Source organism: Petaurus breviceps, unplaced genomic scaffold (genome assembly GCF_028583685.1).
Source record: "Petaurus breviceps papuanus isolate PSGF00001 unplaced genomic scaffold, PetGlider_PUasm1.0 90845, whole genome shotgun sequence".
In the NCBI taxonomy this organism is placed as follows: domain Eukaryota; kingdom Metazoa; phylum Chordata; class Mammalia; order Diprotodontia; family Petauridae; genus Petaurus; species Petaurus breviceps.
In genome coordinates, this window is record NW_027187359.1 from 13427603 (window position 1) to 13452823 (window position 25221).

The 25221-nt window shown below is 38.9% G+C and overlaps 1 protein-coding gene across 1 annotated transcript in view; it reads right to left on the reverse strand.

Annotated features, from left to right (window-relative positions):
* Window positions 1-368: 368 nt before the first annotated feature.
* CAPN14 (calpain 14) overlaps window positions 369-25221 on the reverse strand; it is a 65223-nt gene continuing 40370 nt past the window's right edge. Inside the window, exons 13-22 of the mRNA XM_069071814.1 lie at window positions 21448-21656; window positions 20720-20756; window positions 18948-19004; window positions 16515-16572; window positions 13235-13299; window positions 11837-11905; window positions 9975-10053; window positions 5726-5842; window positions 5023-5078; window positions 369-410 (exon numbers count right to left, since the gene is read on the reverse strand). Of these exons, the coding sequence (XP_068927915.1) occupies window positions 369-410; window positions 5023-5078; window positions 5726-5842; window positions 9975-10053; window positions 11837-11905; window positions 13235-13299; window positions 16515-16572; window positions 18948-19004; window positions 20720-20756; window positions 21448-21656 (789 nt within the window). The remainder of the gene's footprint in view (window positions 411-5022; window positions 5079-5725; window positions 5843-9974; window positions 10054-11836; window positions 11906-13234; window positions 13300-16514; window positions 16573-18947; window positions 19005-20719; window positions 20757-21447; window positions 21657-25221) is intronic.

Below are 25221 nucleotides of genomic sequence, written 5' to 3' on the forward strand. Positions count from 1 at the left end.
CCAACATCAAGAAGGCAGCCACTCTGAATTGCTTTTCCAATTCTGGAGGTAGGTTTTTCCAAAAACCACTTAGATACCCCTTGAAACCAAAAGTGTACATTCATAAGACAGCTGGTCAGACTTCAGAGTTCCATCTGTGATTTAGAGGTGAGTTAACTATTCTACCTTAGGATTGCAAGCATGTGCTTGACACTTTCTCAAAGAAGCAGAAAAGATAATTAACTCTCAATGACAAGTGATAAAATGAGTTCTTATGTTCAAATATTGTTGCAGAAACCCAAATGGGCCATTTCATACTCTTCTGAGAACTCATTCTCTGGCATGCCAGTCTGCATTTGTTGTCTGTAGATGTCTGTAAAGTAGTGAGTTTATTCTGTTGCATTGATCAGATAATGCAGCCGCTTATGGATCTAATAGGGGACATTAGCAAGGACAAATGGCATTTATGAGAAACCTTGTTTCTTCAAAAAGACAGACAAGGCTCTAGAAAGTATACTTTTATAAGTAATACTATTAGTTATAATAATGGAATATATTAATTATAATATATTGTTGTATAGTTATATATAATATATTTATAATATATAATATAACTAATAATAGTTATAATAATCAGGCTTGTTTTCAGAGCCTATCCATATAGAACTTTAAGGTTGCAAAACATTTGCACATGTTATCTTATTTGATCCTAAAGTAAACCTATATACTACAGGTTTATAATTATATTATTAATTATATTGTATTTCATTTTTAATAGTCAAATGATTATCTTTATATTAAAATGAGGAAACTGAGGCCCAGAAAGGCTAAATGATTTGCCCACAATCACACTCTATCATGTGATAGAGAGAATTTGAACCCATTTCTCTCTAATTTCAAATTCAGAGGTCTTTTCACCCTTCCTATTATTTCCAATCCAAAGGTGAGATCTTTTTTTTTTTTTGGAGGGCAATTGGGGTTAAGTGACTTGCCCAAGATCACAGGCTAGTTTTTGTGTTAAGTGTCTGAGGCCATGTCTCAGCTGAACTCAGTTCCTCCTAACTCCAGGGCCGGTGCTGTATTCACTGTGCCACCTAGCCGCCCCAACCTCCAAAGGTGAGATCTTGAAGACAAATGCCTTCTGAGCACAAAAGTTAGTGTTGTTGAGATATTGATCTGAAAATAAAAGTGGCAAATAAGTCAACCTACATTAATGACCTAGTCTGATGGCATGAAGCATACCAGGATTCTCCATTTGATTTAATGAGCATTTATTAAGAACCTACTATGTGACAGGCACTATAAAAGGCACTGAGGTTACAAAGATTAAAAAATGCAACAATTATTGTCTTCACAAAGCTTACATTTTACTGAGGAGGGGGCAATATATAATAACAAAATATTATAAAGTAAGCATAAGATCATTTTAACAGCAGAGTACCCACAAATGGCAGAATTAGGAAAGGCCTCTAACTGGAAATTACACTTGAACCGCTCAAAGGGAGTCAGGTGTTCCAAGCAGCAGAGTTAGATCATTTCAAGCATGAAGGACAGCTTATACAAAGGCAGGATATGAGAAGTGGAATGGTAGACTGGTTTGGTTGGAATGGAGAGTATGCGGAGTGGGGGGAAGTGATGTATAATAAACCTGGAAGCATGGATCATAAAGGGCTTAAATATTCTTGAATAGTACTCCAGTACAATGCAAGCTCTCATAGGCCTCATTCTTCTAGAAATAAGTGTGACAATGACTGGTTACAAGAGCCAACCTAGCTAAGTGCGAAGAGGCTTGTGATCAGGTTGACCATCAAGTAATCATGTTTTCAGCCAAGGCAACTCATGGAGCATGAAGGGCTGTGATCTGCATTGCAGGAGGGAGTTACCCACACTGACTGACCAAATCTTGGACATTTCTAAATTTCAGATGAGTTATGTGTTAGGTTCTATTGCATATGTAGACACTCAAAGAATATCTGTAGAATCCATGACATGGGTAGCTACGGTCAAACTAAGATCCAGACTTCTCAGCAATATAGAGTCATCATCAACCACTGGAAAATAATGGAAGTTGTAAAAGTTAAGATTTGGAAGTATAGTGGTTACTCTTTCATTACCTACTCATAACATGGTGAGCCTGATTCAATGGTGCAGGGGATCCCCTAAGAGTACTGGATTTGGAGATGGAGGACTTTGATTCAAATCCTGGCTCTGCTACTTGTGACTTGGGTGATACTGAGTGAATCAATTAATTTCTCTAGGACTTAGTTTCTTCATCTATAAAATGAGGGAGCTGAACTAAATGGTCTCTAAGGTTGCTTCTCACTAGAAATCCACAATTCTATGATCACCAGACCTGGGACACTTCAAGAAAGGGGAGTTAATGGATAGTTTTGTAATTAAGCATCAAGTCTCTAGGTGCCATGGGCAGCTAGATGGTAGGTACAGTGGATAGAGCTCTGGGCTTGGAGTCAGGAAGACTCATCTTCCTGAGTTCAAATCTGGCCTCAGACACTTACTGGCTGTGTGACCCCGGGCAAGTCACTTATCCCTGTTTGCCTTAGTTTCCTTATCTGTAAAATGAGCTGGAGAAGGAAATAGCAAACCACTCCAGTATCTTTGCCAAGAAAATCCCAAATGTGTTGGTTGGACATGACTCGACAAGAATTCAAAACATACTCAAGGGATGATTTAATAGTCTCTGTATATTATCACAAATCCCACTTCAACTGTCTCTGAAAGGCCTTCTCATCTGAAGTTTTGGCCTTATAAAAACACTGACTACTTGCCATAGAGCAATGATACCAAGAATTGTTATGATGTAATAGGCATCCAAGAAAAGAAATGTCTCTCTTGTTCTCTCTCTCTCCTCCTTCCCTCCTTCTGACTCTGTCTCTCTATCACTCTTTCTGTCTGACTCTGTCTCTCCCTCACTCGCTTCTTCCCAGGTGTTTCCCTTCTAATCAGTACACAAAGGCACATTCATGGCAGGAAAAGTCCTTCTTAGAAACCTCAGGTCCTGCAGTGGTGCCCTTCCAATTCCTCAGACATTCATCCAAACCTTAGGGTCATCATTCTAGAGCTATAAAGAACCTAAGAGTTTCTCAAGTCCAACCTCCCCTCCCATTTTACAGATGAGGAAATTGAGGCCCATGGAAGTTAAGTAATTACAAGGTCACACAGATAGTCTTCTGATTCCAGAGTCAGTGGTTTTTCCATTGAATTACTGTCTCCCTATTCTCACTTTGTGAACAATGTGAACTACCTAAAGTTACAGAAGTCTGCCAGTTTAATTAAATGTATTAGTACTGGTGATTGCCCTTCTTCCTTAAATATTCCCAGTCATGCTGTCCCAGCATGCCCCTGCAGTGTCAGTGAACACTGCTGCTAGACTTTGCTGCTATCCATTGCCTCAGTACTGAACCAGCCAGGTACTCCTAGTTACAGCACACTCTTTGGTTATGGTGCTGATCATTTCTCTGAATGTCTTCATATTGGTCACATAGGAAGCCTCACATGATACTAAAGATAAATCAGCCTAAAATATAGTCAACTCACATGGTACCTATGAATGATGGCAACTAAGATACAGGTTGATTTTGTACTTCATTTTCAACATAAATTTTTTTCCATGAATTCAATTTGTTATACAGACTATGGTGGAAACCCAAGATTGTACATCAAAAATATTTGGTTATGGAATATATTCAGCTAATTGATATACATACATGAATTATGATTCCTTTATGATGGCAATAGAAAAGCACATCCATAAAATGCATTTCCCTCATCCTCAGTGAAATAGAACTGTATTTACTCTTGTTACTACTAATAATGAAATAATAACAGGACCAAAGGAAAGCTCAGGATAAAGTGTCAATTTCTTTTTGTCCTGCTCTATGATTTCATTGGTAAAGGGAACTTCTGGTGAGGATATCCTATCAATGCAGAGCAAATTTGCAGTCTAGAATACTCAGAAGTTAAGTGATATGTCTAGACTCAAACAATTAACAGGTATCAAAGGGAAAACTTTAATTTAGGTCTTCTTGACTCTGAAACTAACCACTATGCTACATTGCCTGATTCTGCTTCTTTTATCAAGTAAGTAGTTACAAGCCCCTAATCTTCAGAAGCCTGACATTTCTCTTCCTATCTGTCTGTGATGTGGACCATATAAACATCATGTTCTTCTAACACCTATCAGTCTATCTACTCCTATGAAAATGGATATGGAGATTGGAAGGATGTCCTAAGAACCATAGGGATGGGATGAGGAAATGAAGGAGTAATGTTAAAGAAATTCATCAACTGTTCCAGGCCACTATGGTCTTTAGTAGATATGTCATGTTCAGAAATTGGAGTGGTTTAGAGACTGGGACAGACAAGTCTTTGCTTTTTTTTGGGAGGGCAATTGGGGTTAAGTGACTTGCCCAAGGTCACACAGCTAGTTTTTGTGTTAAATATCTGAGGCCGGATTTGGTCTCAGGTCCTCCTGACTCCAGAGCTGGTGCTCTATTCACTGTGCCACCTACCCGCCCACAGACAAGTCTTTTCAACCCAGAGTCAGTTTTCATGTAATAGGGGGGAAAAGAAACCCCAGTACTTAGTTTGAGAAGAACTTGTTGATTCTTTATTTTAAATAAGCTCTATATTAATGCTAAATTACATAAAGAGAAAAATAAAGGTGCCAACATTACAGCCTTCCATATCTTGGGGTTCTGTGAGATCTTCCTGGCCTTATTGAACCAGTACAATTAAAACCATGCTGAATCCCATAATGCAGTGTGACCTTTGTCCATCCTAGGCAATGAGAACAACATCTCTGTAGGGAGGGGACTAAGGCCATTGCCCTGGAAATAATGTGTAGTCTCTCTTTTTTAAATAGATTCAAGGTTTTATGGAAGGGGCAGAGTTAGCATTTGGTATTAGTGATCAGGTTTTTCAATTCAAAGAATTCCCCAAAAGACACTTTTCCCCATAGCAACCTCAGCATAAGATGATGTTCATCTAGGTGGGTGGGAGTAGGTTAATCAGGAACTGTCTTACCTCAGATTTCAAAAGGTATATTCCTTTGTCATCATGGGTCAAATTTCGAAAGGCTTCTGTGCAAAAGCAAAAAAAAAACAAAGGGGTTCGATGATGGTAGAACTCTGATACTAAAATTTGCCCTGGAAAGTGGGTATTAGAGATCAGGTACACTTTGGTTAATTATTCAATCTCCTTCCATATTCTGCCTCAAAAGTGAAAAGTGTGCTTTTCTTTCCCTTCACTTGCAGAAGGATGTTTCCTCCAGAATGTGATGGTAAGAAGAAAACTCTCTCTCCATCTTCTTTCCATGGTTTTTGAGGTCTCTGGCCTCGTACTGTCATGTCATGGGAAATATCCTAACGGTCACTGCCAGCTGTTCCAGTCCAGGTGAATTGGTGGATGGATGGATAGATGGATGAATGAAATGAAAAAAGCACGTATAAATACCTTTCTATTTGGTAAGTATTGTGGTTAGTTCTAAGAATACAAATACAAAAATAAGATATCCCTGCCTTTAAGGAACTTATATTCTAAAAAGCAGGAGAAATATATGAAGAAATGTTGGTGAGGGATGGATATGTTGACTTGGCAACCACAGGGATGGTAACTGGAACCACAAGGTAATTGATTATCACACACTTTCCAATAGCAATTTATTCTTCCCAGAACAAGATATAGAAAGTGACAGGGTAGAAGCCTGTACAAGCCTGTAGTGCCTCACCTTCCATGTTCTCCACTCGAAGCATGAAGTAGACAAAGTTCTCAAAGCCGATCTTCCGGTTGTAGTTGCCATATCGAAGAGCCATCAGGTTGCACACTTCATCACTGAGTAAAATGCCTTTTGGAAGGACACATTGATAATCACACTGATGACGATGATGATAGTAATAGCATTTCTATCTCACTTTAAGCTTTATGAAGCATTTTAAGTGTGTTAACTCCTTGATCTTTACAACTCCCCTCTGAAGAATGTGCTATTATCACCCCCATTTTGGAGATGAGGAAATTGAGTCACAGTCAAGTAAGTGACTTACCCAAGGTCACCCCGCTAGAGAGTGAGTCAAACTCAGATCATTTTGATTCCAGGTCCTTTATCTATCCAATACACTACCTTATTAGTAACCTCAGGTGCTGAGAGACTTTAGTCTACTTCTGTGTCATCTCCTACCTCCATCCCTCAATGAACAATTATTTATTAAGATCTCAGTCTAGGTCTGACACTGTGCTAAATGAATGTGGAAAGGAAATATGAGGCCAAAAAAGTGAAACTCTCATTTTGAAGATCTTGAGTTGGAAGGGACCTTTAAGGTGATTTATTTCAACCTTCTCACTTTACAGCTGAGTAAACTGAGACCCAGAGAGATTAAGGTTCAGTCATGGTCACACAGGTGATCAGTACCAGAGCCTGTATTTGAACTCAGGGCCTATTCTAAAGCCAGTACTCTCATTACCAAGAACTAGCTAGATAGCTCAGTGGACAGAATGTTGGGTCTGGAGTTAGGAAGTCCCCAGTTCAAATCTGGCCTCAGGTACTTACTAGATCTGTGATCCTGGGCAAGTCATTTAACCTCTGTTTGTCTTAATCCCCTAGAGAAGGAAATGGCAAACCACTCCATTATCCTTGCCAAGACAACCCCATGGAGAGTATTGGCATGCTATGGTCCACAGGGTCACAGAGTCAGAAACAACTGAACAATAACTCTTATTACCTTTCCAGGCTCATTTCATATTGCTCCCTTTCACACACACTCACCACAGCTTACCTTCTATTGGGGAACCTAATATATAAACTGAAAAATGCAAAATACACATAAACTACATGCAGAGTAGTTTCAGGTACCGGAGAAGACCCTAGCTGCTATTGTGACTAGGAAAGATCTCGTGTAGGAGATGGTTCTTGACTCAGTGTGGAAAGAAAGTAGGGATTCTAAGTGAAGCTGAGGCTTAAATACTTTGGCCACTGTAAGGGTTATGGGATTTAAAGATCTCCCATGCCCCATGGACGTGCTGACATAGCAGAGCAAGAGAAAGTGAAAAGCCGAGCTAACGGTCCTGCGGTTGGAGTTGGTGGCGGTTGCCTTTTTTTTTTTTTTTGAGTTAGGACTCCTGCTGAGGACTGCCAGGGGCCGGAGCTGCTGGGAGCACACTTCCAGGACACTGGGTGGTTGCTGTGAGTGGGGAGAGGAGGACCTTTGCCTGAGGTAGCCTGTTCTGTTTTAAAGGCTTGAAAATGTGGGTGCTTTCTACTTTATCTACCTGTGCCAATGTCATTACTACTCTGATGGCTTTCACTTTCTGGTTTTGGGACTCAGTCTTTTGGTATCTTAATAAATTTTCTAGTTTATTTTCCCGAATGGCAAACCTGACGTATTTTGTGATGGATAATTATATCAGCATATTTGTAATCTCTATAGGCATTGTGAATATGGCATTGCTGATACAGCCACATAATAAAAAAACAAGACTCATTGGAAGAGATCCTGATATTTGGAAAGATTGAAGGCAAAAGGAAAAGGGGACAGCAAGGATGAGATGGACAGATAGTGTTGTGGAAGCAGTGAAGATGGGCTTGGACAGACTTTGGGAGAGAGTGGAGGACAGAAGAGCCTGGTGTGCTATGGTTCTTCGTGGGGTCATGAATAGTCAGACATGACTGAACGACTCAATAACAACAACAGTGACTCTAATGACTCAACAACAAGAACTCTAAGAGGTTCAGGTGGAGAAAGAAGAGCATTCTACACATGGAGAGAGAAGATGGGAGAACATGTACAAGGGATAGAAAGCGAGCAAGCACTTATTAGGCACCTACTATGTACCAGGCACTGTGCTAGGCATTTTACAAATATTATCTCATTTGATCCTCACAGTAGCTCTAGGAGGAAGATGTTATCATTATGCCTATTTTACAGTTAAGGTAACTGAGATAAACAAATGTTAAATGACTTCCCAAGGTCACACAGCTAGTGAGTGTCTGAGACTGCATATGAACTCAGGCTTTTCTCTGACTACTGAACCACCTAGCAAATAGGCCAGTGTGGCTAGAACGCAGAGTGTGAGGGAAGGAATGGGTCATTGACCTGAAACCAGAGGCTAGAGACACATTGTAAAGGGCTTAAAAAGCCAAACAGGAATTTGTACTGGCATACAGTAAGAGCTGGATAAATGTTGGCTATCCTCATTATTATTAGTTATTATTTTTTATCATAGAGGCCATAGGGCTCTCTTTGGCAGCTGTGTGGAAAACTGGAAAGGCAAGAGACTTGAGACAGGGTGACCAATTAGGAAACAATAGAAATCATACTCCTGTGAGCAGTGAGAGGTTGTAGCAAAAACAGGAAAAAGATGAGATCTAAGAGGTTGTGTGGGTGGAATCCACAACACTTGGGAACTAATCTGATAGGGGAAGTGGGGGAGGGAAGAGTCCAGGATCGTTCCAAGATTGGAATCTGGATGCCTGGCAGGATGATGATTCACTAACTAGAAATGGGAAAGTTAGGAGGAAGATGTAGGGTTTTGGGGGGGGGGGGGGAAGGAGAGATGAATTGTGCTTTGGACATATTCAGTTTGAGATGCCTGAGGGACACCCAATTAGAGATTCTGGACCAAAGCTGGAATGGAACCCAAGAGAGAGACTAGCACTAGATAGATCTAGGAGGCATCTACATAGAAATGATAATTAAATCTATAGGAATGGATGAGATCACTGAAATGCAGAGGAGAAGAAGCTATGACAGTTTCTTCATCACATCTCACCTATGCTATCACAATAGCTTTCATATTAGCCTCCCTCCTTACAGTCTCTCCCTCTTTCTAATCCATCCTACATACAGCTGCCAAATTAATCTTACTAAAGCACCATTCTAACCACATCCCTCTGCTGTCAGGAATCTTCAGGGACTCACTGTCGTTTCATGACCTCATTTGGGGGTTTTCTGGTTTATTGGAGTGGATTGCCATTTCCTTCTCTGGCTCATTTTTACAGATGAGAAACTGAGGCAAACAGGGTTAAGTGACTTGCCCAGGGTCACATACCTAGTAAGTATATGAGGACACATTTGAACTCAGGAAGACTCCTGACTCCAGGTCTAGTGCTTAGCCAACTAGCTGTCCTATAGTAAAATAGAGGCTATTAAGGCCATCCACAATCTGACTCCTACCAAACTTTCCAGTTTCATTTAGATACTGCTCCCGTTCAAACACCCTTCATTCCAGTCAAGTTCTATGAGAACCTAACATCCTACCCATCATTTTTGTGCCTTCGTATGGGCTATTCCCCATGCCTTGGATATACTCCCTCCTCACATTAACCTTTTACAATACTTACCTTATTTTGAGAAATGTCAAGTTCTACCTCTTATATGAAACCTTTCCTGATCTCCCAGTTGCTGGTGTTCAAATGACCCTTTATTTATTTATCTTGGTACATCATAAACCAACCCCCATCTGTACATAAGCTAATCAATAACAAGGAGACTAATGGAGTGCCTTATACTTAGTAGATTCTTTTTTTTTTTAAAGCAATCGGGGTTAAGTAACTTGCTCAAGGTTACACGGCCAGGTGTTTCTGGGTGGGTGCTAAGTGTCTGAGCCCGGGATTTGATCCCCAGGTGATCCCGACACTGGAGCCGGTGCTCTTACTTGCTGTGCTACCTGGCCGCCCCTTACTTAGTAGATTCTTAATAAATATTTCTTGCATTAAATCCTTTCCCCAATGAGTCTGTTGTTCTAGGTTTAACAGAGCCAATAGGAAAATCAACATATTATTTTTGTACACTGAGTTCTGATAGCATGAATTTTTCCTGACTGACTATATCTGCCTTTACTGAGTCCTCTGGATTTATGGAACAGCCTTGAAGATAAGAACATTACATCTACCAGTCCACAAACTGCTCCTCCTGAGCCTTTCTTGGATGCTGCTGGAAGCAATGACATCTAGAAAAAAATAAATTACCCATACTAGAACTCACCAGCTTCCTGAGCAGCAGCCCGCAACTGCCCTGATTCCAGGAACCCTAACTTGTGCTCGTCTTGTTTGTGAAAAACTTCCTATTAGGAATCAAAACCAAAGCAGGATCATTAGACCTGAGAGCTGGAAGGGACCTTGGAAATCTTCTAGTCTAGCTTCTTAACACAAGCAAAAATTCCTTCTATAGCACCATGGAGAGATACTAATCAGTGGTACAAGGCTCTCTACTTTGACCAATGTGGTATAGTGGAAAGAATGTTGGATTTGGAGTCAGAGGACCTGAGCTTAAATCCTGGTTCTGCCAATTATGACTTATGTCAGGAGTGGGGAACCTGCAGCCTTGAGGCCACACATGACAGATGTGCCACACTTGAGGACCTAGCAGGTCACATGTGGCCCAAAGGCCGGAGGTTTCCCACTCCTGGCCTATGTGATTTTGTACAAATCTCTTCACCACTCTGTGCCTCTACTCCTCATTGTGAAACGAGACAATTAGACTTGATCATCATCTTTAAGGTGATTTTTTCCCCACTCTAAGTCTATGACAGTACAGCATGGCCTATTCATTCTGGTACTACATTTGTTATAAAAAAGTTTTTATTAGAGAGACCAGAAATCTACTTCCTAGTTTCCCTCTGTTAGCCTAATTTCCTCCCCCTGGAGCCACACTGAACAAATCTATTTCCACATACCCCTTCATATATTTGAAGGCAGTTATTATTTTCCCCCTGTAGTCTTCTCCAAGGCAAATATGCCCAGTTCCTTTATCAGATCTTCATAGGACATGGTTTCTGAGCCCTTAACTTTATATTTTTTATTAATAATTCTTGCTTTCATATCACCTTTATTTCCAAATATAACCCAATCTTTTCTCCTCTCCAGACAGCTATCCATTATAACAAAGGATAAAAAAAAGAAAAGAGGAAAAAACAGTTCACCAAAAGTACATCAACCAAACAGAACAGTACATGCAGTGGTCCACACCCATAGTTCCCCATGTCTGCAAAGAAGGGAAGGAGTTATATTTTCCTGTTTTTTTTTTCAGGGCCAGGTTTGATCTTTATAATCATATGCTATTAAGTTTCATCTCATTCTTTTCATTATTGTAATTATTGCATATGTTGTTTTCTCAATTCTGCTTGCATCACTTTGTTGATCAGTTCCTACAAGTCTCACCATGTTTTTCTGAATCCTTCATATTCATTGTTTCTTGAAACACAGTACATTACATCCCTGTACCTCAATTTGTTTAGCCATTCCTCAAATGAGGGATTTCCACTTTGTTTTTAGTTTCTTTCTACTAAAAAGAAATGCCATTATGAAGATTTTTATATGCCTGGGATTATTCTTTCTACTTTAATCTCCTTGCACCCTTGTCTTTTTCACAGGAACTACTGCGTCTATGGACTTTGTCTGAAATTCACCAGAATCACCAGAGGACCTACGAAAACCATACTGCTCAGTTTGCCTAAGGTCCCATTTCCCAGGATAAAGGAATGATGGAAGGTCATTCTTAGAATCCTTCTTCTGACCACCATTCTTCAGTGTCATATAACTGAGTCATAAAATACTCATTCTGGAAGGGCCCTGCCTTGGGTGGTCATCTAGACACTTCCCCTCTTTTTTTCCGGATGAAGGACCTTAGACTCAGAGAAGTCAAGTGGTTTATTGGAGGTCACAGAGCTGGGTAGTGGTGGAGTCAAATCTAGATGGATCCCAGGTTTCCTGGTGTGCAATGAGAATGAGTGACTTCTTTTTATATGGCAGAAATAGCTATACTAGAAGACACAATCAATGTTAAATCATTTCAACCACAGTAACAATAAAATCAGAAAATTCAGTTTGGTGAAGATTTGTTTTTACCTGATAGATCAGTAGTCGCTTCCAAAGGCACCGGAATTCTTGAATGCTCACAGTGCCTGTAGCATTAAGCTTCATTAAGAGTCAAGGTCAACAGTGACAAGTCAAAAAAGAACACACAGACACAGTATTATAATCAGCCCTTAAGCATCCATGTAATATTCATTCATTTTGTGGATTAGAATCTCTGGTTTCCTTTAAAGCTTAGCTCAAACTCTATTTGCCTTTCTTAATCTCCCCAGCTCCAAGCGCCTTCCCCCCAAATTACCTTATATTGAGATATAGATATATACATACATGTAAATATACACATACATATGTATGTTATATGCACTTGTACACATGGTGTTTATATATTTCTATACATATATACTTTATCTATGCTTGTATATATGTACACATGCTGTTTTCTTCCAACAGAATGTAAGACCTTAAGGGTGAGACTATTGCGTTTTTTATCTCAGTGCCCAGGATACAGGAGTCTGACTCCTAGGAGGCAGTTAATAAAAGTTTGTCGATTGATTATTTGGTGGGATTATCTGGCAACATTTAAACTTCTCTTTTGGCCTCCTCTCCCAACTGAGAGTAGATAATAAGTGACATTTACGTACTATTTTCAAGTTTGTAAAGTTTTTGTATATATTATCTCACATCATCTCATTAGAGCCCCACAATAACCTTGTCTGGCAAGTATTAAAGTTATGAATATCCCATTTTATAGAACAGGATATTGGGATTCAATATGAAGGGACTTGCTCAGTGTCACTAAGTAAGTGCCAAAGGCAGGATTTGGTTTTCTGGGGACTCTATTCGTTATGTTAGTCTTCCTCTTAATAATAGCAACTGAAATTCACATAGCACTTTAAAATTTGCAAAGCACATTACATACGTTAATCCATTTGATCTTCCTGACAGCCTTAAGAGGTAGATCTATCAGGTATTGATTCCATTTCACAGATGAAAAGACTGAGGCACTCGGAAGTTAAGTGATGTGACCCCTTCATACTGTCAGTAGGTATCTGAGACAAGAATTCCATTGTATGTCTCCTGAGTCTACATTGGCACTTGATCTGCAAGTGAAGACTCTTGGGGGAAGGTAAATGTTTTTTTTTCCTTATAAGAAGAATGAGGAAGTTGAATTAGATGATCTTTAAGGTTATTTCAAGCTCTCAGAACCTGTGATTCCAATGGCCCTCTCTCTATATGGCAGGAAACTTTTCTGTGCCCTCTTCACCTGATCTATAAAAGAGAGAAATCACAGAAATGCTACAGATGGAATCCTAGGTCATTGCTACTGTGCCTCACTCCTCCTGGCTGTCTCAGAGCTATGAAAAATCCTTGAAAGCTGAGAGCATCATTCTTCCTCCTCCCTCTTCCATTCTCTGAAGCTGGAAAAGATACATCAAGCAGTGCCAGAATCCCTAGGCAAGTATCCATACTGAAGGTGGGCTGTGGGTTGGACAAGTCTGCAAAGAGATGGGGAGAATTTACATAAGGATCTTCCTTGGTCTAGTTTCTGCCAGGAAGGAGTTATATTTTTTAAATATATTTTAAATATTTAAATTTAAATTATATAAATAAATGTTTAAATTTAAATATATAAATAAATATTTATATATTTTTAAAAGGTGCCAGTCCTTTTTAAAGAATAGGCCACTCCCTTTGCTCTAGTAAGGTAATTGTATCCTGGTCACTTAAAATGGGAGACTTATAAGGGGAAAATTAGGATGAGAGGGATTAGCTCTGATAATAAATAGAAAAAGCAGCATCTGGGAATGATGATCTCCACACATTTGATAACATCAGGGGATGTCCAGACAGTCTGGATAAATTACCAGCAACTTCATCACTATCTGGAGTAGAGCATATGACAGAGTGCCTTATGAATGGAGTAGCATTTCACTGAGAATGTTTATGGGGAAAGTACTGGCCTTAGAGTCAGAAAACCCTAGGTTCAAATTTTGCTTCTGGTACTGAGTAGCTTACTGACCATATGCAAGTCATTTAACCATTATGAGATTCTGTTTCCTCATCTATAAATTGTATTGTTTGGATTGAATTGGATAATTCTTGTAGGACTTATCTTGCAAGGTTGTGAAGGTGAAATGACATAATTCATGTAGAATACTTTGAAAATTTTAAAACACTCAACAAATGACAGTTATTATGATAAGGTCATTGGAAGAGCAAGAAGGCTTAGCCTAGTGCCTGGCATGATAAATATTAATAAATATTGATTGATTGAGCAGCCATGGAGCCTGAATAGATTCTGGAGAAAAAGCAAAGAAGACATGATTTCTAGATCTCTCATTACCTTGGACACATTACTCTCATTACTCTGGACACATTCTAGTTCACTTTTTATCTTTTAAAATATGGTAAACAGAATTAAGCATAATAGTCCAGTTGTGGTCTGATCCATTCCATGTACTATGGTACCATTATTATTATTACAAATATTGTCATAATAGCTCTTTAGGGTTGACAAAGAATTTTTCTCACGCCAACCTAATGAAGCAGGTAGTATAAACACAATATTATTATGATCAGCATTTTACAGAAGAAGGAACTGAATCTCAGTAAAGTGAAATGACTTGCCCTGGTCACATAGCTTTCTAAGTGTCAAAACTGACATTCTAACTCAGAATTCCTGACTCCAAGGCCTATCTGCCTACTAAACTATGTTGGAGATACTAACTTTTTTTTTAGCATCCACACCCCACTGTTGGTTCATTGTGAGTCTGTGGCCAACTAAGATCCCTAGATTTTTTTTATATGATCAGCTACCAGACCAGAATATCATCTTCATATATTTGTACATTAAAAACAAAACAACTAAAATAAATGTAGGATAATCAATATATTGCAAAAACATTACATAATTTTTAAGAACACAGGGTTATCCTTCATACTAGAAAAAGTTATCTGAGCTAATGATATATTATTATTATTGATTATTATTTAAAACAATCATGGTAATTATAATTAACAACAGCAATAATAAAAAAGACCTTCATCTGTGTACTGACTGGTTTAAAGGTAACTTGGGGTGAAATCACTTAAGTCACATTATCACCTGAACTTCTGAGTCATATACAGAGGTCCCTTTTGATCAAGCAACATTCAACAGTTCTCGAGGTACAGTCAATGCTATTCTCAAGTGCATTTCCCATGACTATTGGAAGACAGTAGAAATGAAGAAATGACTTGAGTCCTTACCAGTTGACATAAATTATTGGTAAAAAAAAGTCCCTCCCCCATTATTCAGCCTTGCACATAAGTATTAAAACTTTGCTAGTCCACCCAGACTTCTCTAACCAGCCAGCTCTTACTTCAACAATTCAATTTTTAAAAATATCTACATCCCACAGCAATAGCTCCTACAGTAGTAAAATTAACAAAATAATCATTCTTTACAATTCATTTATCAAACTATTTGCATATCCTAGCTAAGAAAGCAAGTGAAGGTTTCCAACTTCACTGCATGAAAGTAGTATAGGTAAACACATTTGAAACTCATTGAACAATCAGATCCACAGAATAGAATTTATAGATTGATGACAACCTGGTGGGATATCGCTTATTCTTATGGAGTGCTGCAGTGACTTTTTGTTGACCCTGTTCTATTCAACATTTTTATTAATTATTATGTAGATGACATCCTTATAAAATTTTCAGGTTATATAAAGCAAGAGGAAGAATTAATATGTTCAATCACAAAATTAAAATTTTTCAAAAGATTCTGATATATAAGAGCAATAGGTTAAGCCTAATAAGATAAAATGTGATGTGGAAAAATGTAAATTCCTGCACTTGAGTTAAAAAAAATCAACAGAGAACTGTCATGGCTGAGAAGAGAATGCTCCTCCCTCTGAACTACAGATCTCAGGATGCTAGTCAGCTCTCAAACCTTCATCATATGCTGAACACCATTGACAAGCTAGAGCCTACCCAGAGGAAGACGGATGATACAGATTGGTGGTATGACATTTGATGGAAGGAATTAGGTACACATACATGAATACATATATATGCATATCAATATATAATATATACATATGCATGTATATTAATATATCTACATCCATATTCAGATCTATATCTATAACACCTAGCCTACAAAAGATAAGATTTAAGGGAGACATGATAATTGTCTTAAAATTGTCAGTCATATGGAAAAGGGATTAGCCTTGTTGCCAGAGAGCACAGGAATCATGCTGATCAAAGTTTGAGAATCACAGAAATGCAGATTTCAGCTTGACATGAGGAAAAGCTTTCTAATAATTAGAGTTATCTAAAAAAGAAAGGGCTACCTATGGAGGTCAGGAGTATTCCATCCCTGGAGGTCTTCCCGTGTGAACATACAGGATGTTTCAAAGTCTTAATTCAGTTTTAAGCTTTAACAGCAGGAAATTGCACTAAAACATTTGTATGTCATATACATTGTAGAGGAGATTCCAGCTTGAGTATGGATTGGACAAGATGTGCTCTGAGCTCCCTTCCATCTCTGAACTTCTATGATTCTAAGAAAGCCTTCACTGTAGGGGTCTGGTGTGTGCTCAAGTCAACATAGTGAAGTCAAAGAATGACATTCCACCATCAGAGAGGAAAATTCCAAGTTAGAGATTCATGGAAGATAGAACTCCTCTGTCTTCACATAGAAAGAGATCAGAACACTTACATATCCAGGTCATGTTGTTCAGAATCTTCTGCAATTGGATCGCATCTATTTCTGGGTACTGAAAAGAACAAAAGAGAAGAGATTGAATAACCTATCAATAGTGAAGATAGAACATAAAGCAATAAAACTAATTAAAAACTAAGTGATGCCAGCCGACCTTTCCTGGTTTATTGTATTCTCTGTTATGAACCCTATATTCTAGGCGACGAGCCTGTTTGCTGTTCCCTAAAGAAAGGCCTCCATCTTCCACCTCTTTGTACTCTTTCCTCACAACTACCTCTTAAGATCCCTGTCTTCCTTCCAGATTCTATTCATGTGTCATTTATATTGGGAAGTTTTTCTTGATGGAACCCTTTAGTTGTTAACATTAATTTTCTTCTTTGAAAATTATCACATGATAGGGGCAGCTAGGTGGTGCAGTGAATAAAGTGTTGCCCTGGAGTCAGTTCTGTTCCGGCCTCAAGACACAACACCCACACAAAAAAAAAACTAGCCGTGTAACCTTGGGCAAGTTATTTAACCTCAATTGCCCTCCAAAAAGGCAAAAAAAAAAAATATCACATGATTACCTAATTGGGTACAAATTTTATTCCTCCCATAGAATGTAAGTTCCCTGAGGCAAGGATTATTTTCTCCTTTTTCCCCCCTTTGTGTTCTTAGTGCCTAGCACAATGCCTTGCAAGTAAAAGGTTCTTAATAGATGCTTAGTTGGATCAGATTTGACTCCTGGGAACTCACTAGGAGCTATAATGTGTCAAATCAAACCACTGGAATTTTCCCCTTCAGTCTCTATTCAGCACGATTTCAAGGCCTTTTCTGAATAGAAACCCTTTGGTGCTTGAAAGCAGAGCTGGACAGGTACAGCACCTGTTTAAGCCAGGCTTTCTTGTTACAGTGAAAGAAACAGCAAACTTGTGGTTTGATAAAGAAATCTGGAGTTAGGACTTTTACAAAGAGATCCCACTATCAATGATGAAGGATGCCACCTACCTCCTGATAGAGAGGTAATTGACTCAGAATGCAAAAAGAGACATAAGTAAGTATTTTGGACATAATCAAAATGGGAATTTGTTTTTCTGAACTATGTTTATTTGTTACAAGGAGTTTGTTTTTCTTTTTTCTTTGTTTTTGGGGAGGGTGGGAGAGAGTAATAGAGAGAAGTTTGTAAAAGAAAAAATAGATCTTTCAATTAAAAAAATAAAATTACATTAAAAAAAAACCAAAGAGGTTATACTGTAAATCAAGTGCAGACAGTTAGCCTAGAGCAGTAAAGCTGTAAGGGAGACAGAGAAAATTCACTGTAAATAAAAGGTGTAGCTTCAGGTCGAGTTCCTTGGGATTAATTTAGTGAAATGCCGAAGGGAAATAAATATCTGAATAGGAGATGAATAAGTTGTACATTTAAATCTAAGATCCTATGGTTAAAAGGGCCCTTTTGTGTTAATAACATAAGGAAAAGATTCATGAAACTTTTGCTTAGGATGACAATCCTTAACTATCTGGGCACACTCTCTCAGAATTCTTAGCTATCCTTCTAATCAAATTTAGCTTCTCTGTAGATAATGATTATATTAGACTTTCACAGCTATTTCCTTTCCCAGGTTGCCTATGATAAGGTTCTTGGAACTAGGGAACTCTGCATATGTCCAAATGAGCAAAGATTGTATTTAGTACACTTAGGCGGGCACCCTCATGCTGTGTACCCCTGATTCCCCAGGGTTTGTCATCACTATAATACCATCCTTGAAGAGTATAAGTTTCTTGACTGTCCAGTGATTGATTGTTTGTAAACTCCAGTGACAGCTGCATTTTTGTATTTATATTCCCAATACTTAGCACAATGCCTGGTACATAGTAGGGGCTAAAACACTATTTATTGAAAGATTTTCTTCTCCGTGGAGAATGTCCTATCATAGTCCATCCTCTCAGGGGCCAAAGTGTTAATTATTTTATCTGATAAATAGTCAAAGGGTTATTATTGAAGGGTGAAGCCTCTGGACCCCTTCCAAGAATGATATTTTTAAATATATAAAAAATACATAAGATTACAAAGGAAACCAACTATATTGAAACAGTCATCAAAATATATCTTAAAAATAATATTTATATTTAAAAATGCATTATATGGAGTCAGAAGGACTTTAATTCAAATATGGCCTCAGACACCTGACACACTTACTAGCCATGTGACTGTGGGCAAGTCACTTAACCCTAATTGCCCTCCCTTCCCCCCTCCAAAAAGCAAAAAAAAAAAGTTCATGTACTCCAAGTTAACAAACCCTACTCTCATATCCCTCCAACTGGGGTAAAAGATTGGGAGAGGATAGGTAACTCCAGCTTGACCTGGGATCAAGCATATAGCTTAGCAAGAATAGCTGCTCCCCATTAACCTCTGCCCTATTCCCTCTGTTCATCCACAGGAGGTCCACTTACTTTTTCAAACAGTTTAGTGAAGAATTTCTCCTCCCCTTCATATCTGTCAACTATTTCCTGCAAGAAGAAATGCAAACAGAGGCTCATTCATTGAAAGTGTACACACTTCCTCATCTGTCCCAGATATTCCTCATCTTTTGCCTCCTCTTCATACTCTGGGGGTGAGGGGAGTAAGTCCTGACAGAGAAAAGTTTTTGTTTTTCCTCAGAACTGCCAACTATCTCCACCCATGAGAGAAAAGGAAGGATGGCAGTGATCTATTCAAAATCCTCTCTTACCTTTTACTTTCCCTGTTTCCCAGTTGTTCATCTTTTTACTTAGTCCTTGATTTATTTTATTTTATTTTTTTACTGAAAAGCTATGAGTTAATCTTTCCATTTACTTGAAAACCTCTGGTTAGGAGTTGGTACCCTGTTGCACTCACATTTGGCCCAGGATTCCACCCATGTGAACCACATCATTGCACTGACAGCTTTGTTAGAGTCCCCTATGTTCATGCCATCATGAATGATATATGCGGAAGAGACTTTTAAGTTGATGTAACCTTGCCCCCTTGTCCTCCAAACAAAAACTGAGACTCCAAGAGTTTGAGTGACTTGTCCAACTTTACACAGATAGGAAATGACAGTGAGAATTTGAACCCAGATTCTCTTATTCTAAACCCCCTTTCCTTTTCACTAATTATACAGAGGCAGTGTGTTTATACAGGATGGAATCTGGGGGCTAGCCAACATTGACTCATCTAGGCTGACTTCTTTTAGCCTTAGTTTTTCCATCTGTATAAAGGAGTCTAATGCTCCCTAAAAGGTGAATTGTGAGAAAAACATCTATAAAGAAAGGTTGGAAAGCATTTTGATTTTTTAGGGGGAAAACATGTCAGTATTCTTGGGTTTTTTTTATTATCCATGGTAATAGAATAGCAGTGAAGCAGAGAAAGAAAGGAAATGCATTGAACCAGAAGTCAAGAGGCATGGGGCCTACTCCTAGCTTTGCCAGTAATTGGCTGTGTGACTCCGAGTTAGTTATTTCACTTCTCTGGGTCTCAGTCTCTTCATCTGCAAAATGGGTGAATTAGACAAAGTCATCCAGACTCTGATGCCCGTTTTTTTTGTTTTTGTGACTTTGAGCTAATCCCTTAACCACCTTGGTTTGGGCCTTGGTTTCCTCAACTGTGAAATGCAGGAGCAGAACTATATGGACGCTGAAGTCCTTTCTGTTTCCAGATCCATGATCCCTCAGGTCACTTGTGGCTCTAACTTTCTGTGATTCTAAACTCAAACATAAAATGAAAATTTTACTTAGATTTTCAATTTTCAAGCTTTTCTTTTAATAACTCTTCTACCTTGGTAGAAATGAGATACTATTTGTAAAGCACTTAATACACATAGAATGCATTTAACAAATGCTTGCTTCCCCCTTGGACACCTGAACAGCTGTAATTTGTTCCTTCCCTTTCCTAAAGAACCTACCAATAAGTGAAATGGTTGAAATGGACCATAAGGAGATGAAGGAGAAAAAACAAAGCATTCAGCTCATCCCCACCTGGATACCAAAGACTGAGCTGGTTTGCAAAGGTCCTGAAAGCAGATATACCTCCCCTGAGGTCCACAGCCCAGCCGCCATCCTTCTTAGTCTGTCTGATCAGATAGACAGCCATTAGTCAATATGGCAGAGTTGCTGTGTAATGCTTGGCAAAGTGAGAAAGCTCCCATTCAAAACTAAAAACAGTGAAAGGGATTCAAAGTTGGCCAAGCTTCCTCCTATCAACTCACCTTAGGGAGAACAAAACTGCAATTGCTGCCCATTTCACTGAAAATAGGAAAAAAGATGCATTCAGGGACAGAGAACATTTTATCCATCATCTCCCTTCTCCCATTTCTTCTTCTTTTTTTCTGCCTCCTATAGACAGCTGCCACCTATATGCTCCCCTCTCTCTAATCTTTCTCCCATTTCTTTTTCATTTTTTTTTATTAAGCCTTTGACTTAATAGCAGATTCCCTTCCCTCTTTCTTTCCTAGTCTGAGAAGTCTTTAGTATACAACCTGTAAGACCTGTGGTGAAGTCCTTGTAACTTCTATAAGGTTTCTAGGATCTGCATTTCGACCAATGAATCCAAAAGTATTTACTGGTGGCTTGCTACATGCACGTGACTGTATACTAGGAGTTATAAACCTGTGAAAGCCATCCCAAGCCTTCTTAGTCACTAGCATCTCCTCCCTGCTCATCCTATATATTCTGTTCTCTACCCCTTATCTCCATCACTAGAAAGGCTATGCAGAAACCTCACCCCTCCTACAAAGAGAGAGAGACAGACAGAGACAGACACAGACACAGACACAGAGACACACAGAGACAGAGAGACACAGAGAAAGAGAAAAGAGAGAGAGACAGACAGAGACAGACAGACAGAGAGAGAGACAGAGACAGAGAGACACAGAGAAAGAGAAAAGAGAGAGAGACAGACAGAGACAGAGAGAGAGTAGCAAACTGGCTTCCTTACTATAAGGCATGCTTCCTGGAGAAGACTCTTAGAATGAATTCAGATTCTTGCCAGGGTTCAGAGGTACAGGGAACAATGAGGTAAGTGCCTGGCTCCAGGAAAAACTCATAGCTCACTTCTCTCTCTGTCTGAAAGTCTCTGGGGACAAACAATGGGGTGGTTCTCTGGAAGAACTCCTGGGGCAGTCGATGGTTGCCTTCCCAAAGCAGCTGAATGAAAAAGGAACAATCCAGGTAAACCAATTATAGGAATCCTCCCTCCCCATACCTTGTTCCACCCCCCCCACCCCCCCCACCCCCGCCAAGGTTATGCCCAAACAGAGCCAGAGCAATAGAAGCCCATAAGTCACCAGGAGTGGAAGGGAGCCTAGAAGACACCTAAAAAGAGGATCCTAGCTTTAGAACCAGAGAGGACCTTGGAAGTCACCTAAGTCAAGCTCTTCAGTCAGCCAGGGGCTGCAACGGATAGAACACTAGAATTAGAATCCGGAAGATCTGAGTTCAAATTTACCTACCCTTACTAGCTGTTTCACCCTGGAAAAGTCATTTAACTTCTGTCTGCTTTGATTTCTTCACATATAAAATGGGGATAATAATAGCACCTGCCTCCCAGAGTTGTGAAGAGAAAATGAGATATTTGTAAATGGCTTTGCGAACCTTGAAGTTCTATATAAATGCTAGCTGTTATTATTATTCATGTTATAAATGAGGAAGCTGGGACCAAAGAAGGGGAGGTGACTTGTCCAAAGTTACACATAGTGAGTGTGTAACAGGGCTAAGACTAGAGCCCAGTTATATCATGACCTAAATCGAGACACTCTCCCCTGTATCACACTTTCTAGTTGTAAGCGAGGCCACCCAAACCTGCCAAAGCAGTGGCCAGACAATAAGGGATGATAATGGGGTGAAAAGAACATGTGGGCATGTTGGTGTTTTTATTTGGGTACTCATTAAATACTTAGTGGTCAATTTAGACATTAAATGAAAAAAATAAAATCATCTACACAATGGTATGCAAATATATTCTTATTCCTCATCAGCATCATTTTTAAAAGGTATAATTTTTTTTTACTGTGCAAGTTTATAAAGTACTTTTTAAAGAGAAAAAAAGACATTTCCCACCTCCTTTATACTTAAAAGAATTTTTTTTAAAGACAGGAGTGTGCAGAATGCCCTTCTGGCAGGATGGAAGAAAAGGATTTTGGACAACCCATCTGGCTCTTCTACCTGGGATGGAAAATGTCATAGTCAAACAGCAGCAATGGTTCCAATGTGGTGGGTTGGGTAGTGAAGCTCCCTTCAAGAGACTTCATTTTTAGAAAGTAAATGAAAAGTTAGTAGTCAGGAAAGGCAATGGGATGAGAAGGAGGGTAGAGGGGTTAATGGCACTGGACCTTTTGTCAGGAGACCTAAGTTCTAGTCTAAATACCACTAGCTGTGCAACCTTGGGCAAATCACTGACTGACTTTTTGAACCTTATTTTCCTCTTTTAAAAAAATGGGAATGAATATATCCACCTATCTCTAGAATGGGAGGTGGAGGTGGGGGGAAAGAAAAAGAAAAAAGAAATTTACAGAATAACTTTTCTGTTCAAAAGGAGTAGCAAGTTGTACATAGTAGATTTGCAGTTTCATGTACAATCACCTTTTTATTATACTATATTATGGAAATGCTTGTTTTATTCCACAAATTAAAAATAAAATAAATAACTAAAAAAGAAAAGACTTTGTAAATTTTGCCTTTATTCACCAACGTAAGTTAATGACTGATGAGGAGGAAGAGGAAGACAAAAATGGTTCATTATCAAAAGTTTGTACTTTATGTTCTATCCCACCTCCAATGCAACAATCATATACAGAAATTGATAGGGACTCTTAACAACAAAGCTTGGCCCTCTTCTGTATCATCGATGTGATTTTAAAAGAAGGAAAGAAGGTTATATTGTAGTATATCATTACATATTAGCTATTGGAGGCAGTTAGGTAGTGCAGTGTGTAGTAAGCTGACCTTGGAGTGAGGAGGACTGAGTTTGATTTCTGTCTCTGACACTAGACACTAGCTATGGGACCCTAGGCAAATCATTTAACTTCTCAGATCACTTTCCTCATCTGCAAAATGCGGATAATAATAGCACTGACTTCATACAATTATTTTGAGGATCAAATAAGATGATTCCTTTAAAAGTGCTTTGTGTAAACCCTAAAATGCTATGTACACACTAGCTATTGTTATCATTACTACACAAGACATATTTTGAGGCTGTGAATTCTGACCTGTAATTTCATCAGTGTATACCTTCTGCTTGCAGAGATCAGCAACTTCTGGACTGAGACGGAAAGTCCTGAAATCAAGTCTTGCCCCTGACAAATTCTAGCTAGGTGTCCCTGGGCAAGTCATTTGAGCTGAGGGCTCTTTCAGTGCTTCCACATAACTTTCAAAGACTGTAAATTATAAGAAGTTGCCAGTCTGCTGTTATAGAGGAGTTTTTTCAACAATCATTGCTATATTGATGAAACTATGGGTCTAGTTAAAAAATGGGTTATAGTATACACTGTTACAGAAATTATGATCAGTAGCTCAGATTAAACTAATTGTATGGTTGCAATGCTAAACCAGTCTTTCTTCAAGGGAAAGGATAAAGGTTAATGATGTGTATATTTGAAAGTATTATGCTATTAGATTCTGATTACCACTGACTCCAAGACAAGGAGTAGAGAGTCAGAGAGGAAGCTAGGAAGGAGTTCAAAAAGCTTTTCTTTCCCCCCAGATATCTCTTTCTTGGGAGTCAGGGGAGGGAAAGGGAGAGGGAGAGAGAGAGGGAGGAAGGAAGAGAGAGAGAGAGAGAGACAGAGAGAGACAGAGAGGAAGGGAGAGAGAGAGAGACAGAGAGGAGGGGAGAGAGAGGCAAGGGCAAGGGAGAGGGAGAGGGTGAGAGCAAGATTCTGGGCAAGTAGAAATGATTTGGGCATTTTGTTTTCCCCCAAATGCTGATAGGTTTTCAGGATAGAAATCTCAGGGACTAGGAAATAGGCAAGTCATTTCAGGATTGGGACAAAGTGGGGGTAATACAAAAGTTGGTCCTTTATGGTAAGGAAGATGTGTTAAGAATAGGGGTCTGAGATGTCTGAAATGTAGAACAACACATAAAAGTGATGACATATTTTAAGGATTATTGATCTAGTGAAACAAGCATGATACTGCAAGTACACTGTTGATAGCTAGGAAGACTGGTTGATTGAAGCAGGAAAATTGACTTTTTTCAGTATTTTGCACTGTGATCTCAGTAACTTAATTTCCCAAATTGGTATTCTATAAAATGGTAGAATTTTTAAAGTAATCAGTAGGAAGCCTTTGAAGCATGATTTGTGCTTCTACAGAAAGATTATTTTGAAAGTCTCTAAAAATTAATGCAAAATGGGTCTTATTATTCAAACACTTGGTCCTAGTTTAGTCCAATAGCTCAAACTATAACAGAATGGTATAGTGCACTGGGCCAGGCATTGCATCCTAGTTCCAGTAATTATGTGATTCTGGGCAAATCACTTCTCCTTTCTTAGCCTTGGTTTTCATATTTGTAAGTTAGGGGAAATGATATTTGCTTTATCTATCTCATGAATTATTATAAGGAAAATGATCTACAATCTTTAAATATATATGTGAAGTTATATATAATTTATGTGTGTAAAATACGTTTATATAATTTATAGTGTGTGTGTGTGTGTGTGTGTGGAGAGAGAGAGAGAGAGAGAGAGAGAGAGAGAGAGAGAGAGAGAGA